The sequence below is a fragment of the Cynara cardunculus genome (genome assembly GCF_001531365.2).
Source record: "Cynara cardunculus var. scolymus isolate 2C chromosome LG 8, CcrdV1, whole genome shotgun sequence".
Taxonomy (NCBI): Eukaryota; Viridiplantae; Streptophyta; class Magnoliopsida; order Asterales; family Asteraceae; genus Cynara; species Cynara cardunculus.
This window is the reverse complement of record NC_037535.1, coordinates 1,579,014-1,598,279: the sequence shown is the minus strand read 5'-3', so window position 1 is coordinate 1,598,279 and position 19,266 is coordinate 1,579,014. Positions and strand designations below refer to the sequence as shown.

Below are 19,266 nucleotides of genomic sequence, written 5' to 3'. Positions count from 1 at the left end.
AAGTTCTTCTCTTTGTAAGATTGTTTAGGTTAGGTTTTCCTTTCCTATCTTCCGCAACAATCTTTTGTTTTTCTGTGTGTATTAATTCTTGATATAAATCAATAAGAATTAAAAAGTTGAAAAAATCTGTGTAATTGTATTCAACCCCCCCTTCTACAATTACTTTCTGCTTATTGCCTTGCCCTTCGGGACTAACAAAAACGAAACAACAAAATCAAGATGTATTTCGCTGCATTGTGCGAGTACCCTTCTAGTATAATCAAATACTAGATAAACATTTCATCTTAAATGTAAAAAAATCTAAAATGTAATTAGAATAATTATTGTGTTCTAACAGAATACTTAATTATTATCTTTATAAAAAATTATATTATTAAATCAAAAATAAATTACTTCGTTATTAAACCTGAATTAAATTATAATACAAAAAAAATTAAATTAAATAAATTACACAACAAAACAAGAACTTTTAAATAGTTAATTTGATACTAATATCGATATTTTTTTTAATTCTAAGATATTTTCAAAATTTATATTTTATTCAAAAATAAAAACATTATCGTTTTTTTAAACCACATAAAACCGTATTATAAAATCGAAAGAAGACAAAATAAAACAAAACATTAAAATCGAAATGTATCTCGTTGCATTATGCAAGTACCCTTCTAGTAATTTCTAAACTATGGAATATAAATTTGGGGACAATCAAATTTCATAAAATGAAATTTTAGGTTAAATATATAAAATAACAGTATGTTCTAATAATTTCTTTACTATAGCAGTGTAACAAAGAAAAACTAAAATACAGTGTCATAATAAAAAAAATTATAAAAGTAACTTATCATTTTGTGTATTTAACGTATAAAATTTATCAAACATCATTATTAACATAATTACAAAAGTATCAAAATAACGAATATCATCAAGTATGATTGACTTTATGACGTTATGGTAGATTTTATTTGAAGACATTGGTGACAGCAAAAAATGTAAGGGGCTCTTTACCAAATGCTTACATGGGTAAGTTAACATCAAGTCATATTACCTTACCGGATGAATATGACAAGAATCTTACCCAGTAAGAACGAGATAAGGACCAAGAGTCTTACCCGGTAAGTGAGGGCGACGTCTCTTACCACGGTAAACGCTTATCAAATAAACTGTTGCATACAATACCGTTTTGGTGGACTAACATCTTACCCGGTAAGTAAATGATAATGTTAAATTTTATTGAAAAACGCTTATCGGGTAAGTGTTTGATAAACGACCACTAAATAGTTTACACCTAATCAACACGCTTAAGTAGTATAATGAGTTGTTGTAGCTTGAAAAAAAGTGAATTATAATACCAAACTAGAAGGGTACTCGCAAATGCAGTGAGATACATCTCGATATTAATGTTTTGTTTTATTTTTTTGTCTCGGTCGATGTTATAATACGGTTTTATGTGATTTTGAGAAAGCGTTAATGTTTTTAATTTTGAATAAAATATAAATACAAAGATATATCATAAAAAATTGAAGAAATAAGATACCGGTATTGATACCAAACTGACTATTTAAAAATTTCTTATTTTTTGTGTATTTCTTTAATTTTTTTTTTGTTTAATACTATAATTTTTTTTATAAAGATAATAATTATGTATTTTGTTATAACTTAATGATGATCCTAATTATATTTTAGATTTTTCTATATTTAAAGATGTTTATTCTCTGTTTGATTATGCTTATCTGTAATTAGTTACATGAATTCAAACATGAAGCTTTAACAAGCTGTAAGTATACACAATTTATTTGTAATCTTGAATTTTAAGTAACAGCATCAATAAATTAGTACTTTATGCATAAAAAATGGTTTTTAAGATTTTTGTCAAATATTTTATGATATAGTATAGATATAAGTAGTTTAATTTGATTATTAATGTTTTTATTTGACCCTGAAAATATCGTAACAAATATGAAAACAAAGAGTTTTTGTTCCGGTAAATATCGTTCCATTCAGAATAACAAACACACCCTCAAGATACCGAACACTTCTCTTGTTAGAAACGAAACAATGACAATACATAATCTCTTATTAGTTCTATTTTTTTTTTGTTAAAACTAAATAAACCCTGTACCAATTCAATACCTACACGTATCAATATCAACCAAACACCTATGGTTTAAAAATTTTACAACTCGATTAGACATCTGGTTGCTTCAACTTGAGTTATTTCACGTTGGTTTGGATCGGTTTGATCATATTTTTTAGCACCCTTAGAAAAATTCATTTATGATTTTATGTTGCAAATGAAATGCAAATAGTAGATTTAGAAGTGTTCATGGGTTAGGTTGATTGAGTTGAAGGTATTTGAACAATTCAATCTAATGTTGGTGGTTAAAAAATCTCAATCCAACTCAACTCAATCCAAAGCGCAACCCAACCCAAACAAACGGCACGAGTTGATTGGATTGATATTTTGGTACATCAAAATATTCTCAATTTGCATATATATATATATATATATACACACACACACACACACACATATGTTCACAGTTACTGAACGTGTATACAAATAAGCTAGTTATATAGAGATGGAAAATAGATTGAAATATATGTATATAAGAGAGCATGTGATTGTGTAATATTAATATACTCAATAATCATATTAAATACAAAAAATAAAAGGATATCTAATTCATCGGGTTGAGTTGAATTATATTCAAATAAAAATAACCCAACACATACGATTTGAAAATTTTACATCTTGATTAGACATCAAGTGGAGTTATTTAACGTTAGATTGGGTTGAGTTGATCGGATTTTTAAGCATTTCTAGTATGATTTTTATTGGAAACTTATTTGGGAAAATGTAGAAAATAGGAAGTATATTATATAAATTAACCGGAAAAATGGAAAACAAAGTTGAGATGGCCGAGTTGGTCTAAGGCGCCAGATTAAGGTTCTGGTCCGAAAGGGCGTGGGTTCAAATCCCACTCTCAACATTATTTGATTCTTTTTTGTATTTTTACACTTTTTATCCTTATATTTTCTTACTTTTATAGTTTTACCCCTACACTTTTTGCTTTTCGTTAAATGATGACTAGAACTAAAAACACTTCTACTTTTTTCCCAAATTTATATTTTTGACTCATAACATTAATGATCAAATCCTTTATAAAAACCATTAATTTGGACTTCTATAGTTTTGACACTTAACATTAATCATTAAATTCTTTGTTAATAGTTTCATAAAAATATAAATTTGGAAAAAAGTAGGGCAAATTAATTAAAATAGTCATACCGGTTGGTTTCACCTCTTACTCATTTTTTTACAAGATTTACTAAAATAGCCTTAGGTGTGCAATTCTAATTTTTTTTTCCGGACCTGGGTGAAAAAGGTAATTTTTTCTACGAACCTGAGTGAAAAATGTAATTTTTTTGTGTAGACATGGGTGAAAAATGTAAAAAAAATTATGAACAGAGGTGTAAAATGTAAAAAAAATTAGTTGGGTCCATAATTATAAACCAATGAATATTTTGTAAACTTAGAGAGAAAATGGTTAGGAGGTGAAACCAAATCTAAAAAACGATTACTTTAATAAATTTCTCAAAAAGTAGACGTGTTTTTAGTTCTAGTGATCATTTAACGAAAAGCAAAAAATGTAGGGGTAAAACTAAAAAAGTAAACAAAATATAAGGGTAAAAAGTGTAAAAATACAAAAAAGAATCAAATAATGTTGAGAGTGGGATTTGAACCCACGCCCTTTCGGACCAGAACCTTAATCTGGCGCCTTAGACCAACTCGGCCATCTCAACTTTGTTTTCCATTTTTCCGGTTAATTTATATAATATAATTCCTATTTTCTACATTTTCCCAATTAAATTTGCAACAAAAAATCATAAATGAAACCACTCAATCCAACGTGAAATAATTTATTCTGAATAAACCCGGTGTCTAATCGAGTTGTAAAATCTTTAAATTGTATGTATTGGATTGATATTTAATACTTTTATTTGAACCCAACCCAACTCGATAAACCGGGGGTTGTGTTATTATGAATGGAACGATATTTACTAGAACAAAAACTTTTTGTTTTCATATTTGGTACGATATTTTTAGCGTCAAATAAAACTATTAATGATCAACTTAAACCAGTTATATTTGACATTATAAAGTTAATCACAGTCGATGGTATTTAGTATTATGATACTTTTGTAATTCCGTTAATAATGATGTTTGATAAATTTTATACGTTAAATGCACAAAATGATAACCTAATTTTTATAAAAAAAATTATTATAACACTGTGTTTTTTTTTTTTTTTTTGTTACACTACTATAATAAGAAAATTTATTAAAACAGATTGCTATTTTATTAGTTTAAGCCAAAATTTCAGTTTATAAACCGAGTACTTAGAGAGAGTTGTCCCGTACCCCTAGGTATTCTCTACCCATCACCTATGTTGGTTTCGGGTCGAGAAGTGCAAAATCGTATGCATCTGAGGCTGCATTAATCGAGCTTGATGGAGCAATGCCGCGTGGAGGTAGAAGACCCAAATAACTTAATAATCATTTGACAAAAACTCTTAAAAACCATTTTTTATGCACGAAGTACTGTTTATTGATGTATATTAATTAAAATTTAAGATTACAAGTAAATTGTGTATACGTACAACTTATTAAAGCTCCATATTTGAATTCGTATAACTAACTGCAAATAAACATAATCAAATATTGGATAAACATCTCATTTTAAATATAAAAAAATCTAAAATATAATTAGGATAATCATAGAGTTCTAACATAATATTTAGTTATTAACTTTTAAAAAAAATTATATTATTAAACCTAAATTAAATTTCTTTGTTACTAAACCTAAATTAAATTTTAATTAAGAAAATTACACCAAAACACTAGAACTTTAAAAAGATTAAATTGATATTGATATGGATATTTATTTTAATAAACTTATGATACTTTTAGATTTATATTTTAATTTAAAATAAAAACATTATCGCATTCTCAAAAGCACATAAAAACGTATTATATCGACATAAAAAAGAAATAAAACGAAACACTGAAATCAAGATGTGTCTCGATGTATTGCACGAGTACCCTTCTAGTATTAAAAAACAGTTTATCTTGAATTTTTAAGAGGTACAACCAATTAAGAATATTGTATAAGTTTTTAAAACTTACAACCTCCCACTATCTTCCACCAAAATGATTTTCAGTTTCAAAATTACATTTCATACCCTTATGATTAGTTATTTGATTTACTTTACATCCCTTGATTTTTTATTTGTTATTTTTCATTTTACACCTTTTATCAAATTAACATAAATAATTTTATATGAAATATAATGCATTTAAAAAATACATTTTTTTACTAATTATACCATTATAATCATCTCGTCAATACCTTCAAATTGAGCCCAATATTGAATATTTTTGATTTAATAATAATAATAATCAAAATAATTTACGCAATATTATCATGCCATTGGCTTTATAATCGAAATGATTTACGTAACATTGTGTACGAATATGGTACCAGTGTATAACAAATCTTTGAGATTATAATTGATTTGTGGTAATTTCAGAAGAAAATGAGATAAACCGAAATCAATTTCAATCAAGATTTTTTTTTGGTTTCTTTCTTCATTTATTTAATTTAGAGGTGTTTAAGATTGCTTATTTGAAACGACTTATACTTTTCTATAAAAATATTTATCAACTTATTATAAGTTAGAATGGTTTAACTTTTTCAAAAACTCCTTATTACTGGTTTGACAGAAATTATGCTTTTTTTTTGTAAAAGTGCTTATTAACTTATGTGGTATCAAACCGGAGTTTTGTAAAAAGTGTTTGATTATCTTATAGCGGTACCGAAAAACAATAAGCTGATAAGTTGTTTTTTAGTGTTTGGCAAATTTTGCTTATATATATATAAAATGACCAAAAAGAACAGTCTTCCATATTATTGACTTATGAGTGTGTTTGAGATTGGTTATTAACTTCTTTGATTTTTTTAACATGTAAAAATTTATTTTTCATCATTTATAATAATATTTTTGACAAAAAATTATATCAATAAGATTAATAATTAAAGGGTTAAAATGGTAATAAACAGTTTTTCATAAGTCATGAATGATTAACTTATCAAAAACTGCTTATTACCGGTTTGGCACCGGTATAAGCAGTTTTATTTTTCCTCATCCAGACACTAACATTTAGTTTATCAACGGTGTCAAACTAAAATAAGTCAAAGAACACCTAAAATAAGCAATCCCACACACCCCTTAAATTATTTATCTAAACACTTAAAAATGCTTATTATCTATGTCAAATCAAAATAAGTTAATAAGTTGTTTTTATAAAAATTCCAAATACCCCTTAATTTTTCCCACTTTTGGTGCATTCTGGTTCACACAAATCCTCTGAACTTGTTCATGAAAAGTTGCTGCTGTGTCTCTCACCCAACTCGGCTCTCTTCGCAAAACGATGAACACAGATTTCTTTCATGGCGTCTAATCTTTCCACCTCTTATATTCATCGTATAAATTTGCGTTATAATCGACTCTAATTTCATATATTTTCAGACTTCAATCGATTCTGTGTGTGTGTTTCAATGGCGGATTTTGTTCGATTGTTATCGTTCAATTCATGCTCGTTATGTACGTCATTGAATTCTCTTCACCATAATCAATTACTATTCAAGAACAATTGCAAGAGAGTACTATCTGTTGCTGCTGATTCTTGTTTATCTTCTGATTTTACCGTCAATTCGCGATTTGCGATGAACCCTAAAAAGGAATCGCTCCAATTCAAGGTAAAAGTTTCGTTTTTTCTTTTTTCCAGCAATTTTGGTTTAATTTATGAGAAATTCATATAAAGACACAAAATAAGCAATCCCAGACACCCATCTAAACCCTAATTACACATTAGGCGAATGATCGTGTGTGTGAAAAGAGAAGTTACGGTGAGAAACGTAAGAAGAGATTTGAACCTTTGATCACTTTTTAATCTCATGTCCACCTATGAATAGCACTTTAGAAAGGAATTGATCTGGTGCATCTAGGTGTACCTCATTAGTGTTGACTTTCAATCAGGATTTGATCCAAAAGTGGATATCTGTTATTATGAAGATGAGTAGGTAAACATAAGATTTCTCTTGGGAATGCAATGATTTTGTTTGTTATATTTCTTTCCTTTCTAATTTTTTTTTTGATTAACCTGGATATTCAACCCGCTATGCTAGCCGACTAATCTCAGGTTAACCATCTGAGGTAGCCCGTAGTCACCGCATTCGAACCTCTGTGGCTATAAAGGGATAAATCAAATAACAATTTTAGTTTTAATGAAGTTTGTTCGTTCCCCCATGAAATTTACTCTAACTCTTTTGTTTTAAACTGATATCTTAATTTTGATTTGTTCGATATAGAATTAGACAATGTCGAACTATGTATGTGATGCCTTGATTGCCGAAGTCTTTGGGAGATTACCACCCAAATCTCTCATTCGCTTTATATCCCTTTCGAAAGCATGAGGTTCTCAGATTGTTAGCCCCATTGTATCAGCAAGCAAACTTTTTGATCTACAAGAAGTTTGCAAAAATTCGTGTTCCAAAATGATGATGCTAACCAAGACCAAGATCGTGGTTTAGGAAGATTTTCTTTAAATTACATTCAGAAGGCCAATTGCCATTATGTTTGCTGCAAGGACACATATGATTACCACGAATTGACGTTCCATATGGCGACAGTTCCATGATTTTCGGGTCATGTAATGGAGTTCTTTGTTTGCATGATGCCGTAAAGGGCCGTCTTACCCTATGGAATCCTGGAATTCGACGTAAACTAACCGTGCCTTATCATATTGATGGAATAGTTGGGTTTGTTTTGATGGAGTCTACAATGATTGTAAAATTGTGACGATGTCCAACACCAAAAATCACAAAGATGAACGAGAAATTTTGGTTTACAGCCTTGAGTACACTTGGCATGCCACTTTTTCTTCCCTTACTATGTTTTTTCAGTGAAGAGCCTTTCGGGCATTTTGTCAATGATCATTGTACTGGGTGGTATTTCTTTTTGTAACGGAAACAAAGTCATAATTTTATCTTGTCAACGAGATTTTTAGCAGTATTCAGTTGCTAAACCCAATTGGGAAACGAGATCAACACTAAGCATTAAAGGTTCTCTAGATGTGCTTTCCGTTGCGCTTGAAAATGATAATGTCTTGTTGAACACCTACTATGAGGGGTTTTACGTTTGTAATCTTGCGACAGGTGTTCGATCACAGTTTGTGGGATTCGGCTTGGCTGATTGACATGGAAAGATATGTAGAAAGCATTCAATTGTTGGACAAAGGCGCTGATTGACTGTAAGCTAATGAAATTCTTCATTATTTTGGACAAAGGGGCTGATTGACTGTAAGCTGACTGAATAATTTATAAACCACTGACCAAGATTCATCTCTTTTCATCCAAATCCAACTAGTTTTGTGATAGTTTTCAAGCGCAATGGAAACCACAGCTAGAGAACCTTTGATGCTTAGTACTTGTCTGGTTTTTGATTGGGTTTCGGCAACTAAGTACTGTGAAAAATCTCATTGCCCAAATCGAAAGACAATATAAAATGATGGCATTTTGTTTCAGTTACAAAAAGAAATACCATCTAATACAATGATCCATTCAACAAATACCCGAAAGACTCTTAACCGAAAAAAACATAGTAGGGGAAGAATAAATGGCACGCCAAGCGCCTGTACTCACTCACAGGCTGTAAACCAATTTTTCTCGTTCATCTTTGTCATTTTTGGTGCCGAATAACGTCATAATTTGGTAATCATTAATGACTCCATCAAAACCAAACCCAACTATTCCATCAATATGATAAGGCATGCTTAGTTTAAGTCGAATTGTCAGATTTCATAGGACTCCATAAAAAACAAAGAACTCCATTACATGACCTGGCAATCATGGAAATGTCACTGCCCTAAACGTCAACTCCTGGTATTCCTGTGTATCCTTGCACCGAACATAATGGCCATTGGCCTTCAATATGTGATGTAAAGAATCTTTCCGAGCGACGGTCTTGGTCTTGGTTAAGCATCATTGTGTTGGAACACAAATTTTTGCAGACTTTTTGTAGATCAAAGAGTTTGCTTGTTGATAAAATAGGGGCTAACAATCTGAGAACCCCATGCTTTCGAAAGGGATATAAAGTGAAGAGCCTTTCGGGTATTTTTTTCGTGGACATGGGTGAAAAATGTAATTTTTTTGTGGACAGGGGTAAAAATTGTAAAAAAATTGTCTTTTAGTTGGGTTAAAAAACTAGACGTGTTTTGAGAGTGGGATTTGAACCCACGCCCTTTCGGACCAGAACCTTAATCTGGCGCCTTAGACCAACTCGGCCATCTCAACTTTTGTTTACATATTTTCCAATTAATTTACATAAAATATTATTATATTCTACATTTTTCGAATTAAATTTGCAACAAAAAATCATAAAAGGCCCCCATGGAGTTCCCCCCCTGGATATAAAGTAAAATCAAATAACTAATTATAAGAGTATATAAAATATAATTTTGAAAATGAAAATGATTTGATGGAAGATCATGGGAGGTTGTAAGCTTTAGGTGCATGTACAATATCCTTAATTGGTTGTACCTCTTAAAAATTCAAGATACATAACCAATTACGAACAATTAATAAATATAATGTGTAATAAATAAATAAAACACAATTTTTTTCATATATGTCAGTTAATATATGGTTATACTTTTTTTTTAATATAATAAAAGTGTATTCATAATATTTATAAAACAAACAATTCGTAGGTATTCATAATATTTATTAGTATTATTAAATAAAAAATATTCAATATTAGGCTCAATTTGAAAGCATTGACGAGACGATTATCGGACCAAATATGAAAACAAAGAGTTTTTGTTCTGGTAAATATAGTTCCATTCATAATAACAAACCCCTAGTTCATCGGGTTGAGTTCAAATAAAAGTAACCTCATATCAACTTAATATCTACGGTTTAAAGATTTTATAACTCGATTAGACATCAGGTTACTTCAGATTGAATTATTTCACGTTGGATTGAGTGGTTTCATTTATGATTTTTTGTTGCAAATTTAATTGGAAAAATGTCGAAAATAGAAAATATTTTGTATAAATTAATTGGAAAATATAAAAACAAAAGTTGAGATGGCCGAGTTGGTCTAAGGCGCCAGATTAAGGTTCTGGTCCGAAAGGGCGTGGGTTCAAATCCCACTCTCAACATTATTTGATTCTTTTTTGTATTTTTACAGTTTTGACCCTTAATTTTCTTACTTTTATAGTTTAGCCCTTACATTTTTTGCTTTTCGTTAAATGATGACTAAAACTAAAAACACGTCTACTTTTTCCCAAATTCATATTTTTGACTGATAACATTGATATCAAATTCTTTGTTAATAGTTTCATGGTATTGGGTTTTGAGAAGCAACGTTTTATTTCGATAGTAATCATGTTGGGTTTTTTTTTTTTTTTTTTTTTTTTTTTGTGATAATGAAAGTTATGGTCAGAAGGATAAGAAACGATCTTCACATTTGAATCAATTCTAATTGACGATTAATAGTAATGAGATGTATCAGATCAGTTCCTCTAAGAAACGCAATTCATGAGGTGAGGTGAGATTAAAAGTGATTAAATGTACAGCACTACAGATCTTTTCTTATGCTTCTCACCTTAACTCATATTATCACGCGATCGTTCGTCTCATCATTGAATATTAAGCTTGGTAATATTTTTTATTAACATGGGTATCCAACCCGCTATGCGAGCCGAATAATCCCATGGCGACCACTTGCTTTGCAGATGGCCCGGAGTCACCGTATTTGAACCTCCGTGACCACAAAGGGATTTTTATTCTTCCTTGGATTTAAACCTGAGACCTCCTGATACTTTTGACATTTGGATCCAAGCTCAAACCAATCAGACACCACCATTGTGGTTAAGCTTGGTAATATTGTGATTGTAGACAAAGTATTTGATGAAATGTTTGAAAGAAAATATGGTGTTTTCGGTACTCATAAGAGAGAAGTAATTTAGACTGTGAAACTTTTTGTGTAGTTATTGTTATTTATTTTTCTCCTCCTCAATCACTCCGACGACTCTTTGATCCAAAGTTTGTTCTCAGAGTTTTGGAAAATACCAATTTAGGCATCATCATATTTAATACAGGGTCACTGTAACAACTTGGTTTTCCGAAACAAGTCGAGTTCTAAAGGAGGTTTTGTAATCCGATATCTAATTTCATGTGTAAGATTGGCTTTCGAGACGTTCTCGTAAGGAATTTATCCCTCAGGAAAATGACTTACGGTTCTACTCCAGAATCCCAATTGAGCCTCTCATTGCTCTCAGGTTCTTGTTGGTTCGTTTGTCGGTTGTTGGGGGCCGAGGAGCAGTTATCTATGTAATAACGATCTTTGTTGGCCGAGGAAGGTTTGAGATCGAAAAGAAATTGAAAATTCTTTTATTAACGAAAAACGGTGATTAGAAAACAAAAAGACCAAACGCTGAACACGTCTTTCATGAATTATATATGACAAAACCATGATTTCAAAGAAGAAAAAACAGAAAACAAACTGATTATTTATTTCAACAGTTTATTCTACAATACAAACAAACACTGATTTAGTTTAGTTCATACAGGTCTTGATAGAAAAATGTAGAAAATAGCAAGTAAAAAAAGCTGATATTAACTCAAGCTGATATCAACAAAAAACAAGGCTTGGCTCGGGACCGGTTATGGGCCCGACTCGAGACCAACCCGATTTTTTCAAAAAATATTACGTTTTTATAGCCGTTCATATGACCGTTCTTTTTTCATTTTTTTTGACAACCCTCTACAGACAATATATAAGTCAAATGGTGTATGAGAGAATATACCAACTCACAAACGTAAAAAAAAACGTTCACAATTCTCACTATAATTCATGGTTTCGGCTTGTATTCAATTTCCGTTTTTAAGAAATTATAATAAAACATATTTTTCAAGTGTATATTATTGACCCAATTATATATTTTAAAATATGCTAGAATAACATTTTTGTATTCTTTAAAAAGAACTCAAAAAAAATATATATGTAAAATATCGAATTTTACTTTAGAAAAAAGTGGGACCCGTTTTAGCGGGAAATCTCCGTCCCCGTTCGGGTCGGGTGAGCCAGGTTCCACATCGGGTCGGGACAAATCACCATCCTTAGTTTAAGGTATCTGTATCAACTCCATTTATACAGTAATCCATTTGTTAACATCATATGTTACTAAACTCGCATTAATATGAAGATTTATCACACATATCATATATTTAATCGATGATTTCGTCATGAAACTTGCTACACACTTTCTCGTTTATTTGTGTTTCTAAACTCACTCCAAAAGCTCGATTCTTGTCGGAATTCGTCTATAAAAATAGCGAAAACAATATAAAGGTTCTTTACTCATCTCATCGCGACTCTAATCGGTTCCTTGATTCTTCAATCTACTTCACTAAAGCCCATTCATTTGAAACCCAACTCATATAGGCCCAAAAGCAAGATGTTACATATAACATTAGTAAATTTAGTGATGGCCAAAATCCCATCTCGGGCCAAAACCCAAAATCGGGCCGGGCTAGGCCGGGCCGGGCCGAGCCGACGGAACAGTGTCGGTCGTAAGCGGTTCAGGTCCCGGTCCCGTCTAATATAATTAGGCCCGATTAAGGTGTTTTGTAACCGGTTATGAGTAACCGGTCCAGGTCTCGGTCCCGTCGAATATACTTAGGCCCGATTAAGGTGTTTTGTAACCGGTTATGGGTAACCGGCCCCGGTCTCGGTCCCTACCCATGCAAAAAAAAATATATTTTTTTTATTTTCTTTAATGATAGATTTTTTGAATACATTATAAAATTTGTAATCAGGTCACTCAAATACACTTTAAAAATGCGTTTTATCATAATTAAAAATTACATTCAAATATTATAAATAAAATTACATTAATAAAACCGGGTTGGACCAGTCCGGTCCCATAACCGGTCCCGGTCGGGCCGGTCCCTCAAATCACTCCAAATATGTAAGCAGTCCCTGTCGGCGGTCCTATAACCGGCCTTTACCGGTCTCGGCAGTCCCGGGCCGGACTGGGCTGGTTTGGCTATCACTAAGTAAATTATAGATAATTAAACGAAATACAGTAGCAACATATTTTTATAAATTTTCTTAGTATATATTATTTTTGTATTCTGATGCTATACTTTTAAATTTTTACCTAATATAACAACGTGTAACCTGTTTATTTGAAATTTGATGATAAGAAATAGACTGTTATATCATGTCATTGTTCATGTAGGATTTATGTGTACCATATTTATGATGTGACATTTCTTATTATAACATTTGTACTTTTAAAATTATTTTATTATAATTTTGCAGGTTCTTATTACAACATTGTATTTTATTTTTTTGAATATTATTAATACATTATGCATTGAATCAAATACATTAAAAAGGGAACACCATCAAGCGGTGGAGACCCTGACACTACTAGAAAACAGATTATCAGCGACAGATAAACCAAAAATCATTTCCCTCACTGATCCCTCATTGATAATAAGATGTTTTAAGCAATACAAAGTATATTTGCATAGCAGTTATAAACTCATAATACGTTTCCATTGCAATTAGCATGCAATATTTTTCAATATTTTCATATGCAAAACCATGAAATAGTTGATGGAATTTTATGTTTTATTCTAGTTTGGTATTGCACATCAGATTGTAATATTGTTATTAGTTTAAGGGGCTGTTTGACAGTTGTTGAATAATTTGGTGTAGAATGATTAAGTGGTCAGAATGATTAAGAGGCTTTTATGATATAGTGCAACATGAAATATAATTGTTTGGTAATTGTTTACAATGAAATTAGTGCGCTTAATGGTTAAGGGAGGCCCATGATACAAAATCATTCAGAGGGTTTTAGAACTATTAAGAGGCAGACTTTTTTTTTACCAAATAAGATTCACCTCTTAATGATTTAGATGTTGCCTCTTAATGAAACTGTTAAACCACTAAGATTTTTTGTGAATGCTTTCGGAGATTTGAGCTAGCTTTCAGTATTTTATTACTGATTAATTGAAGATTTAAATACACATGTTTTAGTAAGTGTTGTAAATAGTAACACCTTCTAGGGTTTAAAGAGGGTATTACATATATAGAGGAAAATACCGATCTAGTCCAAACCAACTTGTGGGTTTGGACCGAATCTGTTTTAACGACATTGTGTTCAATATGAGCCTTAGACTCGAGCTTTGATTTATTTCGTTTCTTGTATGGTAAGTTTTATGTTACAGTTATTGAAAAATTTCCAAGGAAAATCATTAAAGATTAGTGAAGATGTATATATATATATATATATATATATATATATATATATATATATATATATATATATNTATATATATATATATATATATATATATATATATATATATATATATATATATAGTTTGCTTCAAATACAATCCATCGTATTTGTACAACCAATGCAACCCAATAAATTGAGATATTTATAGAAATGATGAGAGTTCATTTATTATGATTTGAATATTTATGGAAGATGAATATGGTTCATTATCAATACTTTATATTAGGAAACAATCAAAACTTCTATGAAATCACATATTAATCAAATGAAATGGACGGTTGAGATTGGTTTGTATTGGTTGCACAAATGTCAAAGGTTGTATAATAACCAACCTCTCTCTCTCTCTCTCTCTATATATATATATATATATATAGAGAGAGAGAGAGAGAGTTAGGTTCACGTGAGACCAGCCTGTTTTCGTGAGACCCGTGAGACCACATTTTTACACTTGAAACTTCACTGCAAAAACACTGTGAAGGTTTAAAAAAGTCGAACCTTCACAACAAAAACACTGTGAAGGTTACCTTCACAACATTTTGCTGTGAAATTTCAAGTGTAAAAAGCTGGTCTCACAGGTCTCACAAAAACAAACAGTTGGGGGTTAAAACATGACACTATCTTTGATGATGATTCAAAAATTTAAAGTGAAATTGTTGAGGTGGATGGTAGCTTCAACCCAGATGGGGGTTCGTACAATTACAAATAGAAGAATTATGATCCATTGCTGCATGGCTTCTCGTGAAACCATTTTGCAGACACTTTTCTGCAACAAAAACTTCACTTTCTGTCTCTTCTTTCTCTCTCTCTCTCTCTTAAACACATATATTCAAGAGTTGTTATATATATATATATATGTATGTATATATATATAGAGAGAGAGAGAGAGAGATTGAAGAAAGTATAACCTAGCTAGAAAGTAGTTTGTACCCCTACTGTTTGAATCATCGGTAGCATCATCAACTTTCACATCTTTTTCTGAAACACCCTTTGAACTCTTAACTCATTCTGTAGATTAATGTAAATATCGTGTGCTTACATTAATACAATTTATGTTAGAAAATTTTGTGGTTTGGAAGTTTAGCTTCCAATCGACATTTGTAGAAAATTAATTTTTAGAGAAGCTTATAAGGCTTTCTCTAGAAATAGGTTTTGAACAAGTTGGTCGAGCCATGGTGGTGGTCTTGAGTAGAAGTCCCACACACATGCGCATGGTTGTGGCAGAGGCCGAGGGATTCGTGAAAGTGGCACGAGGAGGCGCATGCCGCACGAGTATCTTTTTGGTACAAAGTCGAAAGGAGAAGGAAATAAATAAATGATTTTTAAATAAAACTCGGTTTTAATCTGGACTTAGTCTAAACCCATGATTTTAGATAATGACCGATGAGAAAAATCCTCCCATGATCAGCGTTTTTATGAGTTTTTTGTGGAGACTTTCTAGGCTTCAACCAATATTTAAACTGGGTTGAATCCAACTCAAAAACGTACTGAAAAATTCTGAGTTTTCTCTCCTTCGATTTCTGCTTTCGAGTTTAACTTTCTCTCTATCGTTTTCTGCATAAACCGTGCTCTATATTCGTTTTTGATCGCTGTTCATAAACGAATCATATACTGCATCGAATCATGGGGTTTTGCGACTAACAGAATGAATAGAGTGGTCGTATAAAACCTTAAGGATAGGTTTTACCGTGCAGATTACAATACAGATCGACAATTTAATCAGGTTGGTTTTATATTTTACGCATTGTATTTAATTTTCTGTTCACTAAGTGAACAACTCTGCTTTTACTCATTTATTTCATTAAATCTATCGCGAATGATAGATTCAATCTGTGTGATTTGACACTCTGTTGAGGTGATGGTGGTTCTGAATACTAAAAGGTTTAATTTTTGTCCGTTATAAAATTTAAGTTCTTATAAAGATTAAAATTTTATTTTGTTTTCATCTATCTTATTGGAATATTTTTCAACAATTTACATGATCGAATTGAAATCAACAAAAGGGATTGAATCAAAACAAACCGAAAAACAATGTGTATGAATCAAAAGTAATTCTTGATTATTACATAATTAAGCAGACATGAAGAACATGAGATCCATGGAAACTTTGGTCATCATGTTCATCATATATATAACATCCTTATACAAAACATATAGCTCACTCACCACAACTCTAACTGTTAGCTATGAAAATGGTGAAATTGAAGGTATATAACCCTTCCAAACAGACGTTTTAATCACTATAACTCACTTGCAAGAAATCTTAACATCTATTAAGACAAAAAAACAGTACTACTGTTGCCAATAAGCTGCCAATAAGCTCTCAGATTTCATGAGCATAGCCACAAGAGAGTGCCATTAGTAGGATTGCAGCTTCTTTCTCATCTTGTGGGAACACCCTATAAAGTGTTAGGTTCTTGCTCAAGCTTTCTAGAAATTCTTCCACACAGTTCTTTCTCACCGGAGAAGATGAAGATGGCGGCGATGATGACGGCAATGGTGATGGTGATGGTGATGGTGATGGGGTGGGGATGGTTATAATCTGCTTGGTGTATTGTCTTTTCTTGTACTTGGTAACATGCCCATTACTTGGTTTCTTGTGCTCTTTATGTGGGGTTTTTGTAACCTTCAATGGCACCATGATTGATTGATCCATGGAAACATTACCATTGCCATTTTCTGCTGATGCTGCTGCTGCTGCCGCCAGTGCTCTTCTGGCCTTCCTTTGTCGGATTCCGCAAGCATTGCAAAGCGACTACATAACGAAAAGTAAGTAAATTATACGTACAAATAGTGGGGTCGTGAATTCGAGTCTTTAATCATGATCTAATATAGATATAGATATAGATAATACCTTAGGACCTCGAGGTCCGCTACGCCATAGAGGAGTCTTGGTGGTGTTGCAATCGGAACAAACCCTAATCGGTACACTGTTGTTGGAAGTAGTACTATTGCTAGAATTTTCGGTTTCTTGATCAATTGGCGAATTTGGTAGCTTTTGATCTTCGAGCGTCGTCGCTTCTCTAGTAGTTGAACGATAAGCGTTTGGATTCACCGGATCGGATTTCTTCATTTTAAGCATTACTCTCATCTTGGAAGACATCCACTTCATTTGATTTTGATCCTTGTTGATCATATCATTCATTTCACTCTTGTTCCATGTCGGAAATTCGTGGTTTTTCTCGTAGTTATTCTCGATTCGATCATCCTCGTACACTTGTGATCCAAAATTATCATCCTACATATGATCAAGTTCAAAACATATCAAGATTGCATTTCAAGGAACACCCATCAAAATGGATTGCTTTCTAAAGTCCAACAACAGATCAAAACATACAAAAGTTGGACCTATATATATATATATTATATACATACAGATACATATATATAGAACTGTAAAGATCACATATATGATCGATATGATCAAGTTCAAAACATATCAAGATTGCGTTTCAAGGAACACCCATTAAATGAATTGCCTTTTAAAGTCCAACAACAGATTAAAACATACAAAAGTTGGACTTATATATATATATACATACAGATACATATATATATATATATAACTGTAAAGATCACATATATATGACTGATCAAGCTTGGTTACCTCGTGTTGAGGTTGTAGAGGCTGTAATTCTGTATCTGAAACACCATTTTCACGATGAACAACAGTGGAGTTTAAGAACATATGAGTTGTGAGAGAGTTCGAAGACGAAGAAGCTTGAGAATTAGGGCTCAAGAATTCTTGATTGCTGTGGCTAAAGTGATCATCTTGATGGTGAAGATCAGTGGGCCAATAATGGTTAGATGATGAGTTCAAGAAGATCGGAGTCATCTGCATGATTGTCGATGGATCAGGGCACAGAGACAGATGTAAGTGTTGATCCAGGGAAACTGGAAGGTAAGTAATTGAAGAGATGGATGATGGATAGCTTCAGAAAGAGGATAGCAGCTATGGCGAGCAAATGGAAGCTATAAGGGTTGAGCCAACTCTTTTTAAAAAGGGAGACAAATTGCTAGCTAGTTGCTGCATTGTGCATATCCCCAGTCACGTGACTTCAAGATACACTTCTACAAAAATCACACACACACACACACACATATATATATATATATATATATATATAGGGGAGCGTTCAAATAAAAACCACTTAATTTGTAAAAACAGTGAAAACCACATTCAACCGATCATAATTTTTTATTTTGTTCATCTTTTTGTAATTATGAGAGGTTGATTAACCATTTTTATTGTGGAGGGTGTTAATCATTGATATTATCATCTTTATTATTTTAATTTTAGAGAAATACATGAAACAGTTCCATTAAAATTTCATTAAATATTATATGAAACAATTTCATAACCATATATGAAACAAATTCATCAAAAAAAATATTATATGAAACAATTTCACAAGATTAAACAATTTCATTAATTTTTTTTTCCATAAGATTAAACAATGAAATCAACGTATGAGGGTGGTTTGTACGGTTTTTACAAATGAGGGTGGTTTTTATTTGATCGCTCATCTCTCTCTCTCTCTCTCTCTCTATATATATATATATATATATATATATATATATATATATATATATAGGGTTGGGTTCACGTGAGACCAAAGGTTTTCGTGAGACTCATAAGACCAATTTACGTTCATTGATCAACTTTATAAGCTAATGATCTAATGGTCTAAAGTTGCATGGTATCAATTTTGTGATTATTGAGAAGTCTTGTGACAATTTTGTGATTATGAATGTTCAGATTGTAGATCTAATACAAGGGTTGAGAATTGGTCTTACGGGTCTCACGAAAAATCATTGGTCTCA

The 19,266-nt window shown here is 31.6% G+C and overlaps 1 protein-coding gene and 4 non-coding genes across 5 annotated transcripts; 2 read left to right on the top strand and 3 right to left on the bottom strand.

The window, feature by feature from the left end:
* Window positions 1–2,909: 2,909 nt before the first annotated feature.
* TRNAL-AAG lies at window positions 2,910–2,990 on the top strand. The gene has a single exon. It is a non-coding gene; the product is annotated as a tRNA-Leu (tRNA).
* Window positions 2,991–3,723: 733 nt separating this feature from the next.
* Window positions 3,724–3,804, bottom strand: TRNAL-AAG. Its single transcript has one exon. It is a non-coding gene; the product is annotated as a tRNA-Leu (tRNA).
* Window positions 3,805–9,334: 5,530 nt separating this feature from the next.
* TRNAL-AAG lies at window positions 9,335–9,415 on the bottom strand. Its single transcript has one exon. It is a non-coding gene; the product is annotated as a tRNA-Leu (tRNA).
* A 788-nt stretch (window positions 9,416–10,203) lies between these two features.
* TRNAL-AAG lies at window positions 10,204–10,284 on the top strand. Its single transcript has one exon. It is a non-coding gene; the product is annotated as a tRNA-Leu (tRNA).
* Window positions 10,285–16,480: 6,196 nt separating this feature from the next.
* Window positions 16,481–18,425, bottom strand: LOC112517089 (putative GATA transcription factor 22). Its single transcript, XM_025124408.1, has 3 exons — window positions 18,050–18,425; window positions 17,297–17,680; window positions 16,481–17,197 (listed from the first exon to the last, which is right to left on the bottom strand). Exons 1-3 carry the CDS (start codon window positions 18,281–18,283, stop codon window positions 16,766–16,768), a joined length of 1,050 nt encoding a protein of 349 aa, XP_024980176.1. The 5' UTR covers window positions 18,284–18,425; the 3' UTR covers window positions 16,481–16,765.
* Between the last annotated feature and the right edge of the window lie 841 nt (window positions 18,426–19,266).